The sequence below is a fragment of the Epinephelus lanceolatus genome, chromosome 23 (assembly GCF_041903045.1).
Source record: "Epinephelus lanceolatus isolate andai-2023 chromosome 23, ASM4190304v1, whole genome shotgun sequence".
NCBI classification, from domain to species: domain Eukaryota; kingdom Metazoa; phylum Chordata; class Actinopteri; order Perciformes; family Serranidae; genus Epinephelus; species Epinephelus lanceolatus.
Window position 1 is genome coordinate 9,039,223 of NC_135756.1, and position 19,987 is coordinate 9,059,209.

Genomic DNA, 19,987 nt, shown 5'->3' on the forward strand with positions numbered 1-19,987 from the left:
CATAAAAACAAAACGTTCTTCCCAGAAAAACTGAACATCTGACTATTTAAAGGATATTTTAGTAAAACCAAACACTGAATAAGATTTTCTGGGAGGTCAAAACGTTACAATTAACTTCAAAAAACTGAAAACACACAAAAATAGCATCAGCTATGGCAACGGCTGTACTTTGTGAATCTGCGGTTACACCATGATTCCGTTACCTAATCAATGTTGTTGCCATGGTAGCGACTTGTCAACTGACAGCACCCACCTGCCACTTAAGGCCGTACACATGCCCCGTTTTTTTTTTTACATAAAAATTCACCCCTGTACAGTTGTCTTGAACGGTGAAATCCAACACATTCTCACTCTGACCTCGTCACATATTGACATTTGGCCACGGACTTTCCACGTCTACATACGACGTGCAAGGTACCCTGGGTGTGTTGGTTGTTGACGTTCTGGAACGCCATGTCAAGTTCTGCCTGTTACATGAATTGTCTTCTTTCAAAATACACTTTTGTTTTCACAGGAAATTTAACGTTTACATACAGTCTCTTTCAAAATAAATGCACTACGTCGGTACAACACAGTGAATTGACGTTTTTTCCGTCAACAACAAAAACACGTGGTTATGTTTAGGAAAAAAGAACAAGGTTTGAGCTTGGCGCTATTAAACTATACAGCAACTGGCTGCGTATCATGTCGATGGCAAGGATGCCTTTTTTTGTTTGTTTCTGACGCTGCAAGTCACTGCCCACGCTCTGGATTTTGACGACTTTGGAGTGAGACCGTGCTCTGAAATCAGCAGTAAAGACCAAAACTGTTTTTTGTACCAGGCTGTAAACACGTTTATTTCTGATGTGAAGTCGGGTACTTAAACATGGAGGTCTGTAGGGACTGACTTGCTTTTGGAACCAGCCTCAAGTGGCCATTAGAGGAACTGCAGTTTTGATACTTCTGCGTTGGCTTCATTTTCAGCCACTTATGGCAGATCAGTTTCTGAGATTACTATAATTGTCATTGTTAATTCCAACAACCTAACAACCCCCAGTTGTTTGTTTTGTTAAACCAACAGTCCAAAAATAAAAGGTACATAAAAAAAAAGAGAAAAGCAGCAAATTTGGGGAGCTGGAAGCAGTTTCAAAATTGGTAATTATTCTCTGTCAGCTGTCTGTATTTCATTATTAGTGTATGATTCAAAGTTTTACGGTTATCTGTCCTCTCCTTATATGACCCTTGGATGCTCCCATGACACACAACAGTTGAGGATATTTCCTATAAACGCAGCTGCTGACAGTCTGAGGGACAGAGACGTCTCTATATCCTCTTTGCTAGATGCATCCTCGCCAATCCACCGCCGCTTTGAATCACTCTTTCCTAGCCGAGTGTGTTTGTCTTTGTTTCAGTGACAGACTCGAGCTGTCACTTCATCGGGACGCCTCGATTTGTCATTGTTTGTCAGTGGAGAGAAACCCCGCTGCTGTTTGTTCTCGGCGCTGAGGGGTTTTGCTCATCCAGTGTGTCTAAGTCGTGTGTGTGTGTGTGTGTGTGTGTGTGCGTGAGATGGGGGGTTTAAAATTGCAGTTCGGGGAGGAGGTTTGTTTGGCTTGCTGCACTTTACGGTAGAGAAGAGAGGGAGATTAGGCCATGGTGGAAATAATATGAGTAGGAGAGGACGAGTGTGTGTGTCTCTGTGTGTGACAGCAGTTGCCAAGATCTAATTCCTTCTTTATGGATGATTTCCAACCTCGAAAAGCACAGTGCGTCATCTCGTGGTGGAGCTGCTGTCAGGAATCAAAGAGAACAGCCAGAAATCAGGAGATTATTTTAGGTCTGTAAAGCTCCTGTTGAGACTTAATGCTGGTCACATTTCTATGTCACTTAAAGGAACAGTTCACCCCAAAATCAAAAACACATATTTTTCCTCCTGACATGTAGTGGCTTTTATTAATTTAGATAGTTTTGGTGTGAGTTGCAGAGTGTTGGAGATATCAGCTGTAGAGATGTCTGCCTTCTCTCCAATATAATGGAACTAGGTGACACTCAGCTTGTGGTGTTTAAAGCGCCAAAAAATACATTTGAAAAACTCAACATCAATGTCTCTATCCAGAAATCATGACCTGGTTACTCAAGATAATCCACAGACCTTGTTGTGAGCAGTTTCATGCAGGAACTATTTTCTTTCTACTGAACTACACCCACCGACTGAATCATCGTGCAGAAGGAAGCGTGCATCTACTCATGAACGGGAGGCGAAATTAACACTGGTGAATATTTACCTTCCGGTCACTTCCATTCAATGGGAATGAAAGGCCGACTAAAGCATTTGCAGGAAATGTGCATCTTCGCATCACGCATCGTGCATTTACTTACAAGCTAGCTAACATGCATTTGTTAGCTACCAAGCTAGCTTGACCAAAAAAAGCCATGATAAACGTTGGCATGATACGTGGCCAGTCACCAAAACTGTGCTCAGCAGCATCGGGGGGGGGAACATGGCCGGACAAGAACGAAAGTTAAGGCGACAAAAGTCTGAGTAGGATGGGTGGAAGGGGTGGTGGATGAGTCCAGCAAACACCGACCTTCACCCGGGAGAGCGGTGTTCGCTACTGTAAGATTATAAAACCGTTTTTTTTTTTTGTTTTTTTTTTCCTAAACCATGTGTGTTAGTTGTTGAAGGAACAAACCAACACATTCTCACTCCGACCTCGTCACATATTTACGCTTTGGTCATGGACTTTCCACGTCCACATACGATGTGAAAGGTACCCTGGGTGCGTTGGTTGTTGACGTTCTGGGACACCGTCAAGTTCTGCCTGTTACATGCATTGTCTTCTTTCAAGATACACTTCCGTTTTCACAGGAAATGTACCGTTTACGTACAGTCTCTTTCAAAATAAAAGCATTATGTCGGTACAACACTGTGAATTAACGTTTTTTTTCCTTCAACAGCAAAAACACGTGGTTATGTTTAGGAAAAAAAAACAGAGGGTTTGGCTTTAGAATCTTATCGAACACCACTCTCTCACGTGAAAGTCGGTTTGTTGGACCCATCAATCACTCGCTCTACTGGGAGTTTCGCCGCCTTAACTTTCATCCTTGTCATGCCGTGTTCCCCCCGATGCTGCCAGACGCTGTTAAACTATAACGGCAATCAGCCACGTATCATGCCGACGTTAAAGGACGGCTTTTTAAAGGAAACTTTATGATGCCGCAAGTTACTGCGGCTTCGGACTGAGACCAGGCTTGAAAAAAAAAAAAAAAAGTCAATTTATGTTGTACCTACGTAGTGCGTTTATTTTGAAAGAGACTGTAGGTAAACGTTAAATTTCCTGTGAAAACAGAAGTGTATTTTGAAAGAAGACAAAGGATGTAACAGGCAGAAGTTGACACGGCGTCCCAGAACGTCAACAACGCACCCAGGGTACCTTTCACATCGTATCTAGACATGGAAAGTCCATGACCAAACGTCGATATGTGACGGGGTCGGAGTGAAAATGTGTTGGAAACGCACACTCTACTAGGTGAGCTAGAGGTCACCCCTATAACAAGCACTCCTTGTTCTGACTTTTTAATCATAAAACAGTTGTCAAGACGCCATGCTGGCATGGAAAACCCCTATCTCTGATAAACATCATAAATAATAAGAGGAAATGACCTGCTGTTTTCTCGTGATAACGGGTTGATTGTTTCGTTATCTTGAAATAACAAAGATCGTCTTCTCCAGATAAAAAAAAATGCAAGCACAGCTGTTCTTGGCTTCCATACATACCAGTGTTTTTCTGTTTATTAAGATTTACTACCAATCACATGTACTTTATATTTTATCTATTGAGGACAAACTGAAGTGTAGATGAAAGCCTGCTGAGTAACGTTAATCATCTACAACAGATGTGACATAAAGACGCAGGTTCAACATCCGATCGCACAGTCTGAAGTATAGCTCGCTGTAATGGCAGAAACTAACAGCCTGATGTCACCGTCTTTGCCTCTGTGCCAGCCAAACAACACAAAGGCAGCAGTAACTCAAAACATTTGGTACTATAATGACATGAGGTCATGTTTTAAGGCCAGGAATCTGTCTTCGAGTTTTTTCTTTTCTTCTGTCAAGGTCCTGATGAAGACATTCTGCTGTGGACGGCTGAGGAAGCACATCCATGTCACAGTATAGACACAAACCAGACTTCCTAACCACGTGCTGAGGCAATGGAAAAATAGAAAAGCAAAACACTTTTGCATGACTCTGGGCAATTATAGCAGATACCACCACTTATCCTCAAAGCTTGATCGAAACATCGGAGCCCTTTATTACAGATTTAAGTGAGCAGGTCACACCTCGTGAGCTGTTACTGACAGAAACTAGAGCTTACAGTAAAGTTATCAGTCATATAAACAGTGGTGGAAAGTAACTAAGTATGTTTACTGTGCAATTTTGAGGTACTTGTACTTGAGTGTTTCCATTTCATGCTGCTTTATAATGTTACTCCACTACATTTATTTGATAATCTAATTAAAATTAGCCCCACTTTCACCCACTGCACATTAAAGCAGGAGTAGGCAGTTTTATTTTGGCATCATTGAGCAAAAATCCCATGTTAAACTTGTGGTGTATTGTAATTGAAGTATTCAGAGAGAAAACTAGACTTCTGCCCCTCCTCTTGGTTCTGCTTTCAGGCTGTAAAAAACATTAGCCACAACTTTAACCGTTAACAGGTCATTTCAGGAAGAGGGTCCCTTTGCTGACAGCCTGATTCAATGATGAAGAATCCTGCAGAGAAAGTTGTTATTCCAGCATCGGCTATGACTGTCGACACTGCAAAGCGACAACAGGAAGACGATAAAGTAAAACGTGTCAATATCAATGAAGTGTTTCAGAGACGGAGAGAAAATGTTGCTAATGGTTTAGCCTTCTGCTAACTGGAGTCAAACGCTTACAGCTGCGGCTTCAAGTTCACGTTGTAGTTAGAGCCTCGAGTCACAGTGTGTCCTTAGCCTCAGTCCCCGCAATTACAGACCACCTCGTTGGGAGAAGAGCTGGCAGGAGCTCTGGAGCATAGACTGTATATAAAGATGGACGCCATGACAGGTCCTCAAAAGTGAGGCCGAAACATCTCAATGGCCCCCTGGTGGCTGGCTGCAGTACAGATCATAAAGCTCACCCTCTCCGTGTTAGTGAATGGGACATGGGCCAAACTAAAAACTCAAAGTACAGATCAAATAAATTTTCCCCAAAGGTGGTTTCTGTCATTTAAGGTAATTTTATCACGCTGCTGTTTGTTCAAGTGTTAATTAGTTATTTAATGCTTGACTCTGGCTACGAATGACGCCACCAGAGCAAGACGGCAGCAGCTGTATCCAGGATATTTTAGCTTCACGTTTGTACAGTGGGGGTAGGGCGAGATGTGTTATCCATCTTTAGATACAGTCTGTGCTCCGGAGACTGACCCCCAGTCTGCATCTGCAGCAACTTGAGCTCCAGCCAGCGCAAAACTTCAGCTCTGTGCAACCCAGCAGCCACAACACAGATCAGCAAACTTTCTGTTGCTGCCATTACGCAGGTTAGACCCGGCGCTGCTGCTTGCCACCAGCCTGCTGTGACACCCGGCACTGTGGGGTTTGTGCTGGCTGAATTGGAACTGCTGCAGCTGCTGACTGAAGGTCCGTCTCTGGAGGTGCTGCCCACTCTCCTCGCAGTGAAGCAGTCTAAAGCGGCGGGGAGAAAGGCGGAGGGACCGTGGAGTGGCTAGCAGCTAATTCTTATCTCATTTGTGGTCTGATAAATAGAGAGCAGGGCAGGGAGGGGCTGAGTGAATGTGCTATGTGCAACTATTCAGGGAAATCAGAAAATCAATCACTGCACAGGAAAGTTACTGTGTTACTGTGTGACGCACGTGCCTTCGCCCTCTTCTTCTGGTGTATGTCCTTAGACCTTCAGCTCCGTTGAGGCAAGCCTGACCAGTGTTCCATCATACAGGTCAGTTAGACAGTGATTGCCATTCGGTTGCCCGTGTTATTATGTGTTCCACAGTTTGTAGTGGATCCCCACATTCACAGTGGGCACTGTCCACGAGACCCAAAGTGTCCTACGCCTGTCCTCAGGTGACTGAGGGTTGTCCATTGCTTTCGGGGCAGGCGCTGTTGGGAAACATCTGTAGGGTCTTCAGTGTAGTGGTGGAGCCTTGATGGTTCTGCTGACTTCCACTGGTCCCTCCATCTTGCCTCGACCCAGGCAGCCCTGGAGGTATCAGATGGGACTTGAGACGCGAGCGCTGTGGTGTCTCAGTAGCGATCCTGCAGAGGAGGTGGGATTCACTCGTCTGTGCCTTTCGAGCGAGGGCCAGCGTGGCTCCTTTTCATCTGACCTCTGCTGGAGCGATACCAGCGAGGACAGGCAGGATGCTGTACTTTTGTACTTCTACTTGAAGTTTTAAAGGACTTGAACTTGTAACTAAAATAAAGATCTGAGTACTTTCACCACTGAATGTCAGTCACATAAAGAGGAATCTGATTCTGTGGAGGAAGCTGCAGCAAACACTCAGCAAACACTCGTCACTTTACAGCTGTGTGTGCATGTCATCTTCCTCTGAGCTGTACTTTGTTTCAAATCAGCTGCCATGTAGAATTACAATAGAGCACAGTGAAGCGGTGCAGAATCATGAGTATGAATACTGTGAATCTGAAGGATTTTAAACTCAGTTAGGAGATCAGTTGGCTTACTGTTGATGCTTTTAACCTGCTGTAAAGAAACAGTTCCTGCTGTTAATGGAGAAGCAGAGATATCACTCTGCTGATTCACGGTCTTTAGGTCAAGACATTTAACTCTGTAATCTGCAGTGTTTCATGTGTCTGCTGTTACATTCATACGTCTCCTGACTGTGTATACTCACTAGTTAAAAGAAATTTCTCCTCTGTGGTAAAATGATGTTAAGTGCACCTGACTGTGCGCCATCTACTGGTCTGATGGTGTAGTGACAGTGAAGAGACTCTACACTCCCTGCTGGCGAAGGAGCAGGTACAGTTTAAGTTCTCAGACATGAACTTTAACGTCATTTTCAAAGGTAAACATGACTGGTTATTAGATTATAACGGCATTAAAGGGCCAGTTCACCCAAATTACAATAAAAGTATTTTCTACACATTATGCCAGACCCAGAAGAGGATTGATCAACTACCCATATCATCTTCCTTTCTGACTCTTCCCCCCTTGTTTTATTTTATTTTATTTTATTCTATTTATTTATTACTTATTTTATTTATTTATTTTTGGTGTGTTTGTTTACTCTCTTGTCTCTATGTGCCTCATGACCTGAGATGGGTGAAGGATGTTTAAAAATTGCCTGTTTCACTTAACACTGTACACTAATGACTGTTGAAAAGCTTTGAAATTCAATAAAGAGTTAAAAAAATAAATAAATAAAAATAAAAGTATTTTCTGTTAAGCCCCTAATCTTGTCCACTCAGGTATGGAGTGCCATTTAAATCAATATTAAATAAATAAATAAATATGCCTATGCAAGAAATGAATATGAAATAAATCCTGACATAAATATGGAAATATTCACTAAAATTCCCCTAAAAATTAAAAACATTCTGTATAAGAAAGCCATTTAAGTCAGCATAAAAAAATAAAATAAAAAAATATGCCCTTTAGAAAATAAATATGGCCACAAAATAAATCCTAAAATAAATATGAAAAAAAAATCTTTTCCCCTGAAAAACATCCTTTTTAAAAAATAAAAACCTATTTATTTATTGAATTATACTGACTTAATGATGAATTTATATTAACATTTATTTGTGTATTTATTTCAAAGCCATATTTATTTATTTGTTTTATTATTGACTTAAATGGAATTCCATAGTTATGCAGGCAGTTTTAATTTTGAAATAAAAGTCCCCTGAAATAAAAAAAAGGAGCCTTTTTGAGTGCCATTTAAGTTAATATTAAATAAATAAATATGCCTTTGAAATTGTGGCCACTAAATAATCCTAAATTAAGTGTGAAATAAAATAAAAATCCACTAAACTTAAAACATGTAGTTCCCTGAAAACCATCCTGTTTTAAAAATAAAATCCAATTTATTTATTGAACTATACTGACTTCTTGACATTATATTCAGATCTATTCATGTATTTATTTCCTTATTTAATTATTTTAGCATGCCATATTAATTTATTGATCTATTTATTCATCTAATATTGACTTGAAGGGCATTCCATAGATACACAGGCAGTTTTGATTCTATGAGACTTCTGCTCCAATATGATGGAGGTGAATACAATTTTGTTGTGCTTGTATTGAAAAACACCAATGTTTCTTTCCAGAATAAGTGCATATTACTAGGTACTTTTTGACAGAGAAATAATCCCAGTAAAACATTTCACAGTGAGAACTGATAATCCAGAGCTACATCATTGTTTCTATTTAAGAGACTTTACTCTTATTCATCCATCAAATCTCTGTTTGTCCTTCAAGTGTCTCAGGAACCGTTTGTCCGTTTTACTAAACACTTGGCAGGTGTATCGCTGGGGACCAAGAGAAGCGCAGTCTCGAGTGTGAGGTTGTGTGTATGAGCAGTTCTCGAGAAAGCAACCCCACAGGCCAGACAATCAGAATCAAGTGAAACCAGTGTAGAGTTATTAAAAAACATAATTTAAATAATTAAATAATGAGACGTGGGAACTTTACAATGTACAAGTTTATTTTTAATGAACTCTTCAGTGGTTGGTAGTCACAGCACAGCTTGCATGTATTAAGCCACACACCTATTTTACAAGATGACGGGAAAAAAATAATAATAAAGAAAAACAAACAAACAAAAAAAAAAAAGTCTAAACCAGAGTAGATGGTCATCGGCCCATCTGCAGCGACTTTTTTTTTCCTTTTTAATTTTTTAAACTTTTACTAAAATATCTTAAAAGGCCACTGAAATGCATAAAATGTTTTTTTTTTTCAGATGCATGGAATATTTGATGGTGGCGATTTGCTTTAACCTGACATCAAGACTCCTCACATGGCATTGACAGTGCATGTAGACATTTGTAAAAAGGACTGGGTTAGCGATACCTAAGATAGTTCTCTTTTTTTATTTTTAGTGACAACACCTTGGCTATAATACTACAGCTTTAAAAAAAAAAAAAAAAAAAAAATTGGAAACAAAATTAACAGCACTCTTCCAAGATACTGAATACAATGAAAGTGAAATGTAGTGAAGCGATTATTTCTCTTTTTTTTCTGTTTTTAAATCTCACAATTATGTGAACACTTATTTTAAACTGGAGAAAAATTAAAGCACTGAACACTGCCAGTCGTCCCCGTGTAACGAGAGAGCGGCTCTACTTTATGTATCCAATGTCTATAAAAGAAATAATAATTAAAACACACCTTTTTGTCCTCTGGAATTTTGTATACTTTTTAATAGTAACAGACGGGAACCATAAACGCATGCCATGTGCTGGTCTCAAACAAATACATACAGGTATATACAGCGTCACTCAGTACCTGCTAAAACAAAGTGAGAAATACAGAGTATAAACTGACTACACTACAAACTTAAAACAAAAAAAAAAAAAAAAAAAAAAAAAAAAAGAGGAGGAAGGTGAGCGATGGAAGCGGTGGAAGAGTGAAAAATCCTACTTGTGATGGACTCATCATTAAAGCATTAAAAAAAAAAAGAAATGCATATTGCACATACAGTGAAAGCTTAAATTCCACCAGGTCCGCCTCTTTTTTCCGCTAAAGCGAGAATTTAAAAAAAAAAAAAAAAAATCCCTCTTGGAGGAAGACACACAGAGGTAACAAAAAAATGAGGGGGCGCGAGTGTGTGTGCGTCAGTGACTGTGTGTGTGTGAGGGAGGAGATAAGGAGCGATACGGGGCAGAAGTGGCACTTTAAGGGGTTTTTAAAAAGGGGAAACTGCACAGCACACAACACGAACACAAGGAGAGGAAAAGATTGTGGCACAAATAAAATCAGGTGTCGGATAATATCTGTTCTTCAGTGATAGCCGAGAGAGAAGAGAGAGAAGAGATCGCTGCGAGTGTTTTTTCTTTTTTTCCTCTTTTATGTACAACTAAGGCTTATTGGTTAAATAGTTTTCAGGCTTCCCCGCCCGGTTACATGCTGATCACACGTCTCCTGTTTGTAAACTCAGTGGTTCTATCAGGACAGCAGCCACACGATCGAGTGGGTAATAGTCGAGGAGGAGGAGGTGGATGGATGGATGGATGCCGCAGTGGTGGTGGTGGAGCAAAAAAAGGGGGAGATAAAGAGCTGGGAGGAGGAAAAGAAAGAAAAAAAAACGGAGTCTTGTCTCTGATGTCTGTTGCAATTAATATCTAAATGTGCAATTCCATTAGTCACTGCCATGGGGGACTAGAGGGGGTGCAGAAGACGGGGCGGGGCAGAGGGGGTCTGTTCTACTTGGAAAGCTTGCTAATGACTCGAATGAGCGCTCCGTTCTCGTCCTTTAGTCTCTGGTTGTCTGCTTTCAAGTCTGGGAGCATCTGAAAGGGAAGAAAAAGGAAAAGAGGGAGGGGGAGGAGGAGACACAGAGAGACAGAGAGAGAGAGAGAGAGAGAGAGAGAAGGCTTAGACAAGTCTCAACAGACACAAAGCGTCGTCAAACCAGTCAGGCCGGTTTTTACAAACTGTTAATTGCAGCCTGTGTAAAGCAATCTCCGAGTCACACAGCATCGCTCATGTTTTGTTTTCTCCTTTATTTAAGAGAAAAAAGAAAATTAAATCTTTGTCCCAAGTCAAAGAAACAGAGAGGAGTATAAAGCGGGCACACCACAGGCCAAAGATCCTGAGAAAGCCATGCAGAGTCTGAGCGGCTGCTCAACGGCAGCCACAAAAATACACAGCAGAGACACAAAGTCACTTTTAATCTGATCTAGTGCATCGAAAGTTTGACATGTGGATCGCTGTATCGTCTCCAACAGAGCCCGGCAGGTGTCAGGAACAACTCTTCTTTTAATTCTTGCAAGTTGTAACTGTGCGGCCAAGCAAAAAGCATCTTGGTGCTCCCATGTTATCTGCAGATATTTAAAGATAATATGCAACTTTCCTGCATCTAAGTGTTTAAAATTGACTGGACCGATGTTATATATGTTTTTGAGTTGTGCACTTACATCATCCTAAATGTTTCCAACAATGTTCAAACCCATAGAAATCTGTGTCATCTGATCACTGTTCATGTCGTCATATCCCCTTTACCTATGCATCAAGGTTGTGGTTGTCTGCCAGAAGCTGTCATAAACTGACTTTTATCCAGCTTTCAGCCACACTATTACAATATAATTTTACAGATATTGGTTGTTTTTAACTGTGTGATTTGACTGGATGAGGGATTTTAGTCACTGGATGTCTGGATCTTAAGTTAGCAGAGAAACAAGCTGCGCAAACGTCAGCAGCAACTCGTCTCCAGCCCCTGCCGTGCCGAACAGCATCGGAGAAACACTGTTTTTTTACGTTTATTCGATCAGTGTTCTTACTAGTTTTAATCACCTGATCTGTTTGTTTTGGAGAGGAAGAGACCTCTGCGTAAATTCAGCTCCTGAACGATGAACACTGACGGAATTCTAACCAGGAGGAACTGCCTGCAGTAACGACACTGCTCCGTCTTCTGTTACTGTGTCGGTTGAGAAACCCTTAGTGGCAGAATTTTACATACAGTATGTTTAAATTAAGTAAGGCCAGTTCACAAAGATCAGCACTAACTGCCACACTCCATCAGAGCTGGTGCTGACTGAAGCATATTAATAAAACATGTGCCTCTGTACATCGTCTGTCAGGACCTGGAACTCGCTTCTTTGTTTTTTCTCTTTGTCATTGTTCTGATTACTGTTTTTTATTATACTCTGCCACATGATTGCACTCAGATGCAACAAAAGGCAAACTGCACACAGCTGCAAAATTTATGTGAGTGTTCTCAGTGCAATATCCTTTGTGAGTCAGACTTCACGACGGGGCAGATATGGGTTGCAAATGGAGCTATCAGCGGCCACAATGTGACTGTGTTAACTGTAAGCTAGCAGCTGTTTTTGGTACCGAGTTGCCAACAAATACTGAGTTATTTCACTCATATAAATATAATTGCTATCACTTTATTTCAGTTTCCTTCCTTCCTTCGAGCTCTACTGCAGTGGTTCCCAACTGGTCCAGCCAGGGGGTCCAGAATGCTCCTTAGTCATTAGTTCACAAGGTCTACACGGTTGAATGTATTCAGCGTGTTTGGCCATGTTGACGAGCTAGTTTGCTGTCTCTGTCAAGTACCTGTCTGTTAAGCCTGATTTATGGTCCTGCGTTGAATCAACGACGTCGCTACGTCGTAGGGTACGGGGCTACGCAGAAGGCTCGCCGTAGCCCCCGGCGTAGCCTGACGTGCACCTCCCCAAAAATGTAACTACACGTCGAGGCAACGCAGACCTAGCACAGACCGGCAGGGCTGTGATTGGTTTGCTTGGTAGCAACGCATTTCCGGTTCCGTATTTCCAGATTGCGCCATCCCCGCCATCTTTAAACATCTTCTGTTGCAATGTAGATGTTGCAGTATTAAGGCTCATTATATATATGCCATTATGCTCAACGTTCAATACGGATACGGATACGGCCGGAGCCGTCTGTCCATGATCCACGTTCATTTCTCTGTGACCGGAAAAGCCGGAAGCTAAACAAAGAATCAACTAGAGACGACTACAACCACTCAGGAAAGGAACGCAGCCTCCTACCGCTCTGGCGGTGAATTGCACCGCGATGAAAAGGAGTGACGGAGAAGTTCGAAGGGTTCACGACGGTGTCACGGCAACAACGTAGCGACGTCGTTGAGTCAACGCAGGACCATAAATCAGGCTTTATTCACTCACTCTACAGCAGGGATTCTTAACCATGGGCCACGGCCCAAGTGTGGGCCGCGAGCGCCACCTAGAGGGCCGCGAAACAAATTCATTTTTGCACCTGTGGGCCGCATACTGTTAAGTTGACACTCTCCGTTACAATACAACCTCCCACCACTTGGTGGTGGTAATGCGTCAGTCAGTTGTTTAACAGTTAAACAACTGTTGTCAGTTGTTTAACAGTTAAACAACTGACTGACGAATTACCACCACCAAGTGGTGGGAGGTTGTATTGTAACTGAGTATTGTAACTAGTTTATCTATTTTTTTATTTATTTTTAAACTTGGTGATTATAAGCTTTAGTTTCATTTGCACTTTATTTCTATTTTATTTAATGTTATTTATTTATTTAATTTGAAACTTTTATTATTTTAATGTATTTATCACCACATAATATTATTTGTCAAATTTCTAATTTTTCTTTTTTTTTTTGAGAGGCCATCCTTTCTGCTGTAACTTGAGCCTTTAAAATTGTTGTCAAATATGTTCTTGTAGCACATTTGTCCCATGAACTGTTAGCCTGTTCGGCATCTTGACGGAGGTGTAGATTTACATCAACATGATAAATAAATGTTTCTGTGATGATCACATTGTATCATGTAATTTATTTGATACGTTTTTAGCTTATTGATTGGAAGTTGATCTAGTTATTGAATACAAATCAAACCAAGAGTAAAATCAATTAAACATGTTAATATCTGAATGGGCCCCGGGCCACATTGTACTAGAAAAGTTGGACTGCAAGGTCAAAAAGATTAAGAACCCCTGCTCTACAGCACTCTAAAACAAATACTCTGTGCCAGAAATTCACTGTAAATAAAAATATGACGTTATGACGCTACTTTGAATGTTGTTTTGGCAATACTGCTCTGCTTTGGATGCTACTAATTAGTTATGCTGTACACCACTGTGTCGCCTAACTCAAAACAGAAAGTGAAATTTACAAGATAATCTCAACGAGCCACTTTAACTGAGCGCATTGTTCTGTACACCTTGGATAAAGAAATGTGTCTATGCTTCAGATTTAGCTTGTTCAACAACAGATGTCGGGATGAGACTGATCCCCAGGAGGAAAAAAAAAAAGCCTGTTAAAATGTCAGTGAGATTGTTCAGCATTATATTCTGTTAATTTGTGCACATTTATTAGTAATTTTAGAGTCTGACTCAAATTACTGAAGAGCAGAATGTATGTGTTTCCCCTCATGACACCTGCCAGGCTCCGTAGTATCTAAGGTGAAGCTCCATCACGTCTGATTGGCAGACAACACCCTAATTCTGGAGGGTTAGACTGAGTCGTAACGGATGAATTCTTGTATCGACTTTATCTCAATCTTGGCATGATTTTGAGACGCTGGACTGATGATGATACCGAACAAAACTCAGTACACTTAAGTATCACCAACAAAAACAACAAAATTCTGCTATTTGGGTGACAGTATGTCTTTAATTCTGTGAGATGCTTACATATATAACCGTGTAACTTAGTGTTTGACTGTTTAAAAAATGTACAGACACTGTGGTGGTGAACGTTAAAGGGATAGTTCGGATTTTTTGAAACAGGGTTGTGCGAGGTACTTATCGACACTCAGTGTGTTACCTACATGTACAGTAGATGGCAGCCCACTGAAAACAATTCACACCTGCCCTGTTTGGTTCGGTTCAATCAAACTCAAGTTCGTTTGCCCCCTCAGTGCGGTTCGCTTGGGCAGGTGTGAACACAGCAATCACACTCAGGTGTGCACCAAAACAACCCGACCGAGACCGTCTTGAAGAGGTGGTGCGCTGACTGACATCTACTATAGCTAACACACTGCCTCTAGCTGACACAACCTCGCTTCAAAAAATCCAAACTAACCTTTTAAGTAGGGTGACGCATGTTCTACGTCACTGACACTCCAACAACAGATTCCAGTCCCCTTAAAAACAGACTCATGTACTGATCACAGATGACCATCAACTGCTAGCTCACATGTTCATTCATGTTCTGACATGAGTTTATACTTGATACTGATCAGGCACAATGCTGAGCCTGTGTCCATGCTTGTTGATGTCATCTGTCAAAATTAAACATTTGGGGGAGAAAACGAGGGGAGGGGGAAAGGAAAGGTTCCAATCTCTGAAAATTTGGTTGATGCCAAAAAAGGAAGCCACTTCATGCAAGGAAGCCAGAACAAGCCAAACTGAACAACTGAGCTCCCTGTGATGGAAGCGTCACAACTAGGAACTACAAAGAGGACACTTTCCTTTACAGTGATTCATGTGTTCGTTCGGAATTAAGCTTTGGAGTAAATTTAGACACCTGCCAGCCTTTAATGACACCTACCTGAGCCTTTCTCCACCTACTGTAGATATATTCGTTAGTTTGACATATGTAGGATATGTTTACGAGCTGACAGTTGTGGAAATCACCTGCCAGCTGCCGACTGTAAAAGGAGAGTGTCCTGTTGTGAAAATAAAAAAAAAAAAAAAAGACACCCTCCCCAATCTGAAAACCAAAAGCTCTGGGGAGGCAGAGGGGGGCGGAAAGGGGAGGTTACAAAACCAGTGGTGGTTGGGCGGCTGGGCACCTGCCTGTCTATGGGTGCGGGCAGAGCACGAATGGAGCATGAGAAGAATGGGGTTGGGAAGAGGAGGAGGGGGGGAGGGGGAAGGTGAGGAAGAAGAAGGACAGGAAAAAAGGAGGAGATGGTGGTGGACAGATGGACGTGGCTTAGAGGTCGACGGTGGGCAGCTGGCTGCAGGCGGACTGCGAGAGCTTTGCCAACACGCGGGACAGGGCCCGGTTCTCAGCCTGCAGCCGCTCCTTAACCTGCCGCAGGGCCTGAACCTGTTTTACCTGGGGGAGGTTCTGCAGGGGGGGAAAACAACAACCACAACACAGGAAAACAAAGAGAAAGGAGGGGAGGAGGAAGGAGAGAATGGCAGGAGAGGAAAAGGTTTGTAGAAACAGGTGAGGAGAGAAAGGTTTAATGAAAGACAGGACAATATAAATTAATAGAGAAGAGGGGCCGAGAGGAGAAGAGGGAGAACAGAAAAAGGAAGATTGTTAGAAAATGGGGACAGATTTTGGAAACCGAAGGAATGATTAAGAGCTTTTCCGCTTCAGCGTGATGCTTGTAGATAGAATGGAAAAGTGACACTGATAAGATCAGCCAGCTGCCTAAAAATAAACACACTTGGTTATCACAGCGATGGGAACAACACTTGCTTACTAGGATTTAATGGACTTTTTTCCCCTCTCTCTCTCTGTCGTCTAACATCAGTTCCAAGAAAAGGGACATTTAATTGGCCGTCTCAGTGGAGGAGCTTAACCAAGATGTCAACATAGATGACAGCAGCTGACCTGAGATGTGCCTGAGCTGAGTAACAGATGCACGTTTAGCAGGAGGAGTTGAACATGTGGACACAGGTGAGATACGAGATACCGTATTGAACAGGAATCACATTTACAGGAGTGGAGGTTGTAAATTTACGTATTCACAACATTAGATATTCATTTTTAAGACTCATCAGGAGCTGTTTTTAGCCTTTCTTGTGTGTGATTTATCCTGGCTTCATAAGTGCAGAGGAAAAGTCCACAAGCTGCTAGGCTAATTTACACAATGTAAAATGCCATAGGCTTGTGCTAATAACGTTAGCATGCTATATTTGTTTGGAAAACATGTTTATAGACAGTTGTTTTGTCGGTTGTTAAATGTTGCTGTTGTCCCTGGCTTCATACGAGTAGAGGAAAAGTCCACTAGCAGCTAGGCTAATTTATACAATGTAAAATGCCATAGGCTTGTGCTAATAACGTTAGCATGTTGTATCACTTTTCTTGTGCTGCTTTCAGACACTTTTCACGAGTATTCAAACCTTTGAACCCTGAGAAAATTGGTGCAATTTCTTTCAGAAATCAGGGGAAAAAGGCAATGAGCAACTTGGTAAGAAATGTCCCACAGATTGCAAAAAGTTAAAACATTTAGGAAATTATTTTTCAAAACCTATGGAAAAGAAAAAGACAGCGGAAAACTAGATTTATAATTATTATTATTACATATTTCAAATTATGTTGCATAATTATTATTTTAATTTTTAAGCTCTTTTTCCAGGTTGTTTTCTGGTTTGTTTGTTTTTAACCCTCTGCGGTCCAGAACCGCGCCGGCGCGTCAAAATCACATGACCGATTTGAGACGACGTAGCAGCAACACGCAGCCTCGCTGAGTCTCCGTTTCATTTTGTGTGGAAAGTGCAAACTTCAAACTTTGTACCACTTTTTAAATCGTCTTGATAGGCCATATAAAACCGGACTTATGATAAATAATAAACGCCATGATTTTCCTGAATATTTTTGTCACGTTTGATCCGCGTTTGATGCAGGAAGAAACGGTAAAAGCGGGCCATTCGGCCCAACGAAAGTGCTGAAGGCAACAGGAAAAAAAACACAAAAAAAAAGGACACGCCCTTTCCTTTTGGTTGAAAAATGCACCACGTCAACCAATCACAAAATTGTATGGCAACACACATCATTTGTTCCTGGGGAAGAGGGGGAAGTTGTGGGAGTGACGGCAGCGAGAGAGACCGCGATTGCGATCACAGATAGAGTTGGGATTTGTGACGTTTAGCGTGTTTGGAGTGTATACTTAGTGTGTGGTGTAGTGTGTTTTGGAAGAGGAGAGAGGAAAATGAGCCTCCAACGACCGCATTGAGCGGTACTCGGAGGTCCGCACAGAGGAGCGGACGGTGTGGCAGGGCACGCCCACCAGGTCCGGATCTCCGTTTGCTCAGGCAGCAGAGCCACACAGTGTGTGTCACTCCTGTTGTCCTACTGTTGTGTCCTCCTCCTGTAGTGCCTTGTGGTGGACAGGAACTGTTTTTCAGAGTGGCACAAATAATTTGTGTAAAATCACGTAGGAGAAAAGCAAGCACTCTCAAAATAAATCCCCTAGAAAGGTACATGGCCAAAAACAGCGACAAACACAGACATTTTGACAGAAAGTCTTCTTCTATGAAAAAGACTTTCTGTCAAAATGTCTGTGTTTCTGGTACTGCCACCCAAGTTGGTTTATTAAATTTACCAAAAGGACATTTGTGAGTGCTGGCATTTTTCCCTTTGACAAATAATTTGTGTGACATCTGATTGTTTTGTAAATAGTTGTTCAAAAAAACGCCTGAGGCATTGCTTGCATTTTAATGTAAATAGTTATATATAACGTTGTTGTTTGCTAAATTAGGACATATATTTTTGAAGTTTACAATTTATATTTTTATTCTAAGTTACACAAATGGTTCGTTAGACATGTTTGTGGTTTTCACAGTAAAAAATCTAACTTTTTCCTACTCGGATTTTATGTTTTTTATGTGATTTTAGGTCCAGTGTGTTAATACAGTATGTCAAAATGAAAAAATAACTGTAAAGTCACACAGGTGAGGTGGTGCTGAAAAGAATGATGCCAAACAAGGCAAGGTTAACAGTTTTTTTAAGGTGAAATTTAAAGGTAAAATGAAAACTAGTCAAAAACGGCCAATTACCCCCTAGACCACTTTCTTTCATTTTCGAGGCAATAAAAACCAAAAAGGAAAAGTTTGTACGCAAATACAGTTTCTCTTTGAGGATTATACTGATGCCGAATTGACAAGAAAACAACGTGAGACTGTATTTATTTTTAGACGTGCGACAATTTCAAAGGCAAAGGTCTTTTTTTATTTGTCAACAATACTGCATATTAATAAAGTCGTGGTTAATGTTTGTGATGTTGGTGTTGTCTCGTCATCGTCTCGTCTTTGTCATAGGACAAAGGGCGTTGCCGAACATTTTTAGTCCTAGTTTTTGTTGACAAAATTAAAGGCTCTCCATGTCTTCCGAAGCTTGAAAAGTTTTTGTCACATACAGCAAACATCTCCTCACGATCAGCTAGCTACATGTCCTCTGAATATGCAATGACAAAAATATCTGGTTACTTTCTCAACATGTATATGTCTGAACAGGGAGATCGTCTCACATTTGGGCCAAGATGATTTTTTTTTTCCTTTATCAACTACATCATATTTGTCCTTTTTTAAAAACAGACATGACAGTATTTCTAAGAAAATGTAATTTAATACAACCTGGGACCTGTTTTTTGTAATTTAGCCCATTATTCCCACTGATTATAATAACACTGCACTCCAGATGTTAATTGCTAAGATCTGAAATGTTATTAAACACCTGTCTGATCGTCACTGCTCATGTTTCCAGATTCTTGAAATATTATTTGGGTACAATGAAAGTAAAACATATCTTTTAAACATGGTGGCATTTTACATGACTCACTGCTCCTATTAAACCCCCAAAAGTGAGATTTATACATAAAGGGACACTGATAGACTGACGTGACAGCTGTTAGCACTATGCTGGAGCTCACAAGTACCACCTCCACACTCGCTGTGTTCTTGACTCCATTAATGGAAACCTTCTAAACCCCACTGTGCATGAACAGAGAGTATAATGTGTGTGTGTGAGTGTGTATGTCTGTGACTGTGTGTACCTTAAGTTCCTCCTCCATCTCAGAAATCTTCCTTTCTAGAGCTCTTCTTTCCTGCGGGGGCGGAGGAGAGCAGGTTAAACTCTGGAGTCGCACATTTAATGGAGACAATTAGCAGGAAGCACACTTTAGTGCAGGCTCTACACACTGCATAAAATATGGTGGGGAAGATGGTGAGGGTGTAGCGACAGCACACACACACACTTGAACACACGCATGTCTCGTGAGGCGTCTGCAAGCAACAGCCAGGTCTGACTTACATATTCAGTGACGTGTATGTAATTCATATGTAAGGATATCAAAGGCAGGAATGAGTCCACAGATGGGAACATGGAGATGTGTTGGATGGTACGTTAAAGAGATAGTTTGGATTTTTTTTAAGTGGGGTTGTGTGAGGTACTTTATCCATAGTCTGTGTATTACCCACAGTTGATGGCAGTCAGCAAGCCCTCAGTTTGGAGAAGCAGGCAGGAGTACTGTCACAGAAACTAAACAATGTACTGCTGTGGATGGAGGCAGCAGGACAACGTACTTTAGCCACAATAAACAAACGAAGAGCGGTTTATGTGTACGCAATGGTTTTAGCTAGTCTTATTGCTTT

At 41.3% G+C, this 19,987-nt stretch overlaps 1 protein-coding gene across 13 annotated transcripts in view; it reads right to left on the reverse strand.

The window, feature by feature from the left end:
* Positions 1-10,026: 10,026 nt before the first annotated feature.
* Positions 10,027-19,987, reverse strand: part of ppp1r12a (protein phosphatase 1, regulatory subunit 12A) — a 72,721-nt gene continuing 62,760 nt past the window's right edge. For 7 of the 13 annotated variants that reach the window (XM_078165418.1, XM_033614701.2, XM_078165417.1 and 4 more), the window contains 2 exons: positions 19,390-19,440; positions 15,472-15,731 (listed from right to left, as the gene is read on the reverse strand). In XM_078165418.1, the coding sequence (XP_078021544.1) occupies positions 15,594-15,731; positions 19,390-19,440 (189 nt within the window). In that variant the 3' untranslated portion in view covers positions 15,472-15,593. Of the gene's footprint in view, positions 10,492-15,471; positions 15,732-19,389; positions 19,441-19,987 lie in introns of those variants that run through there. The other 6 variants (XM_078165414.1, XM_033614703.2, XM_078165421.1 and 3 more) reach the window with 4 other exon arrangements.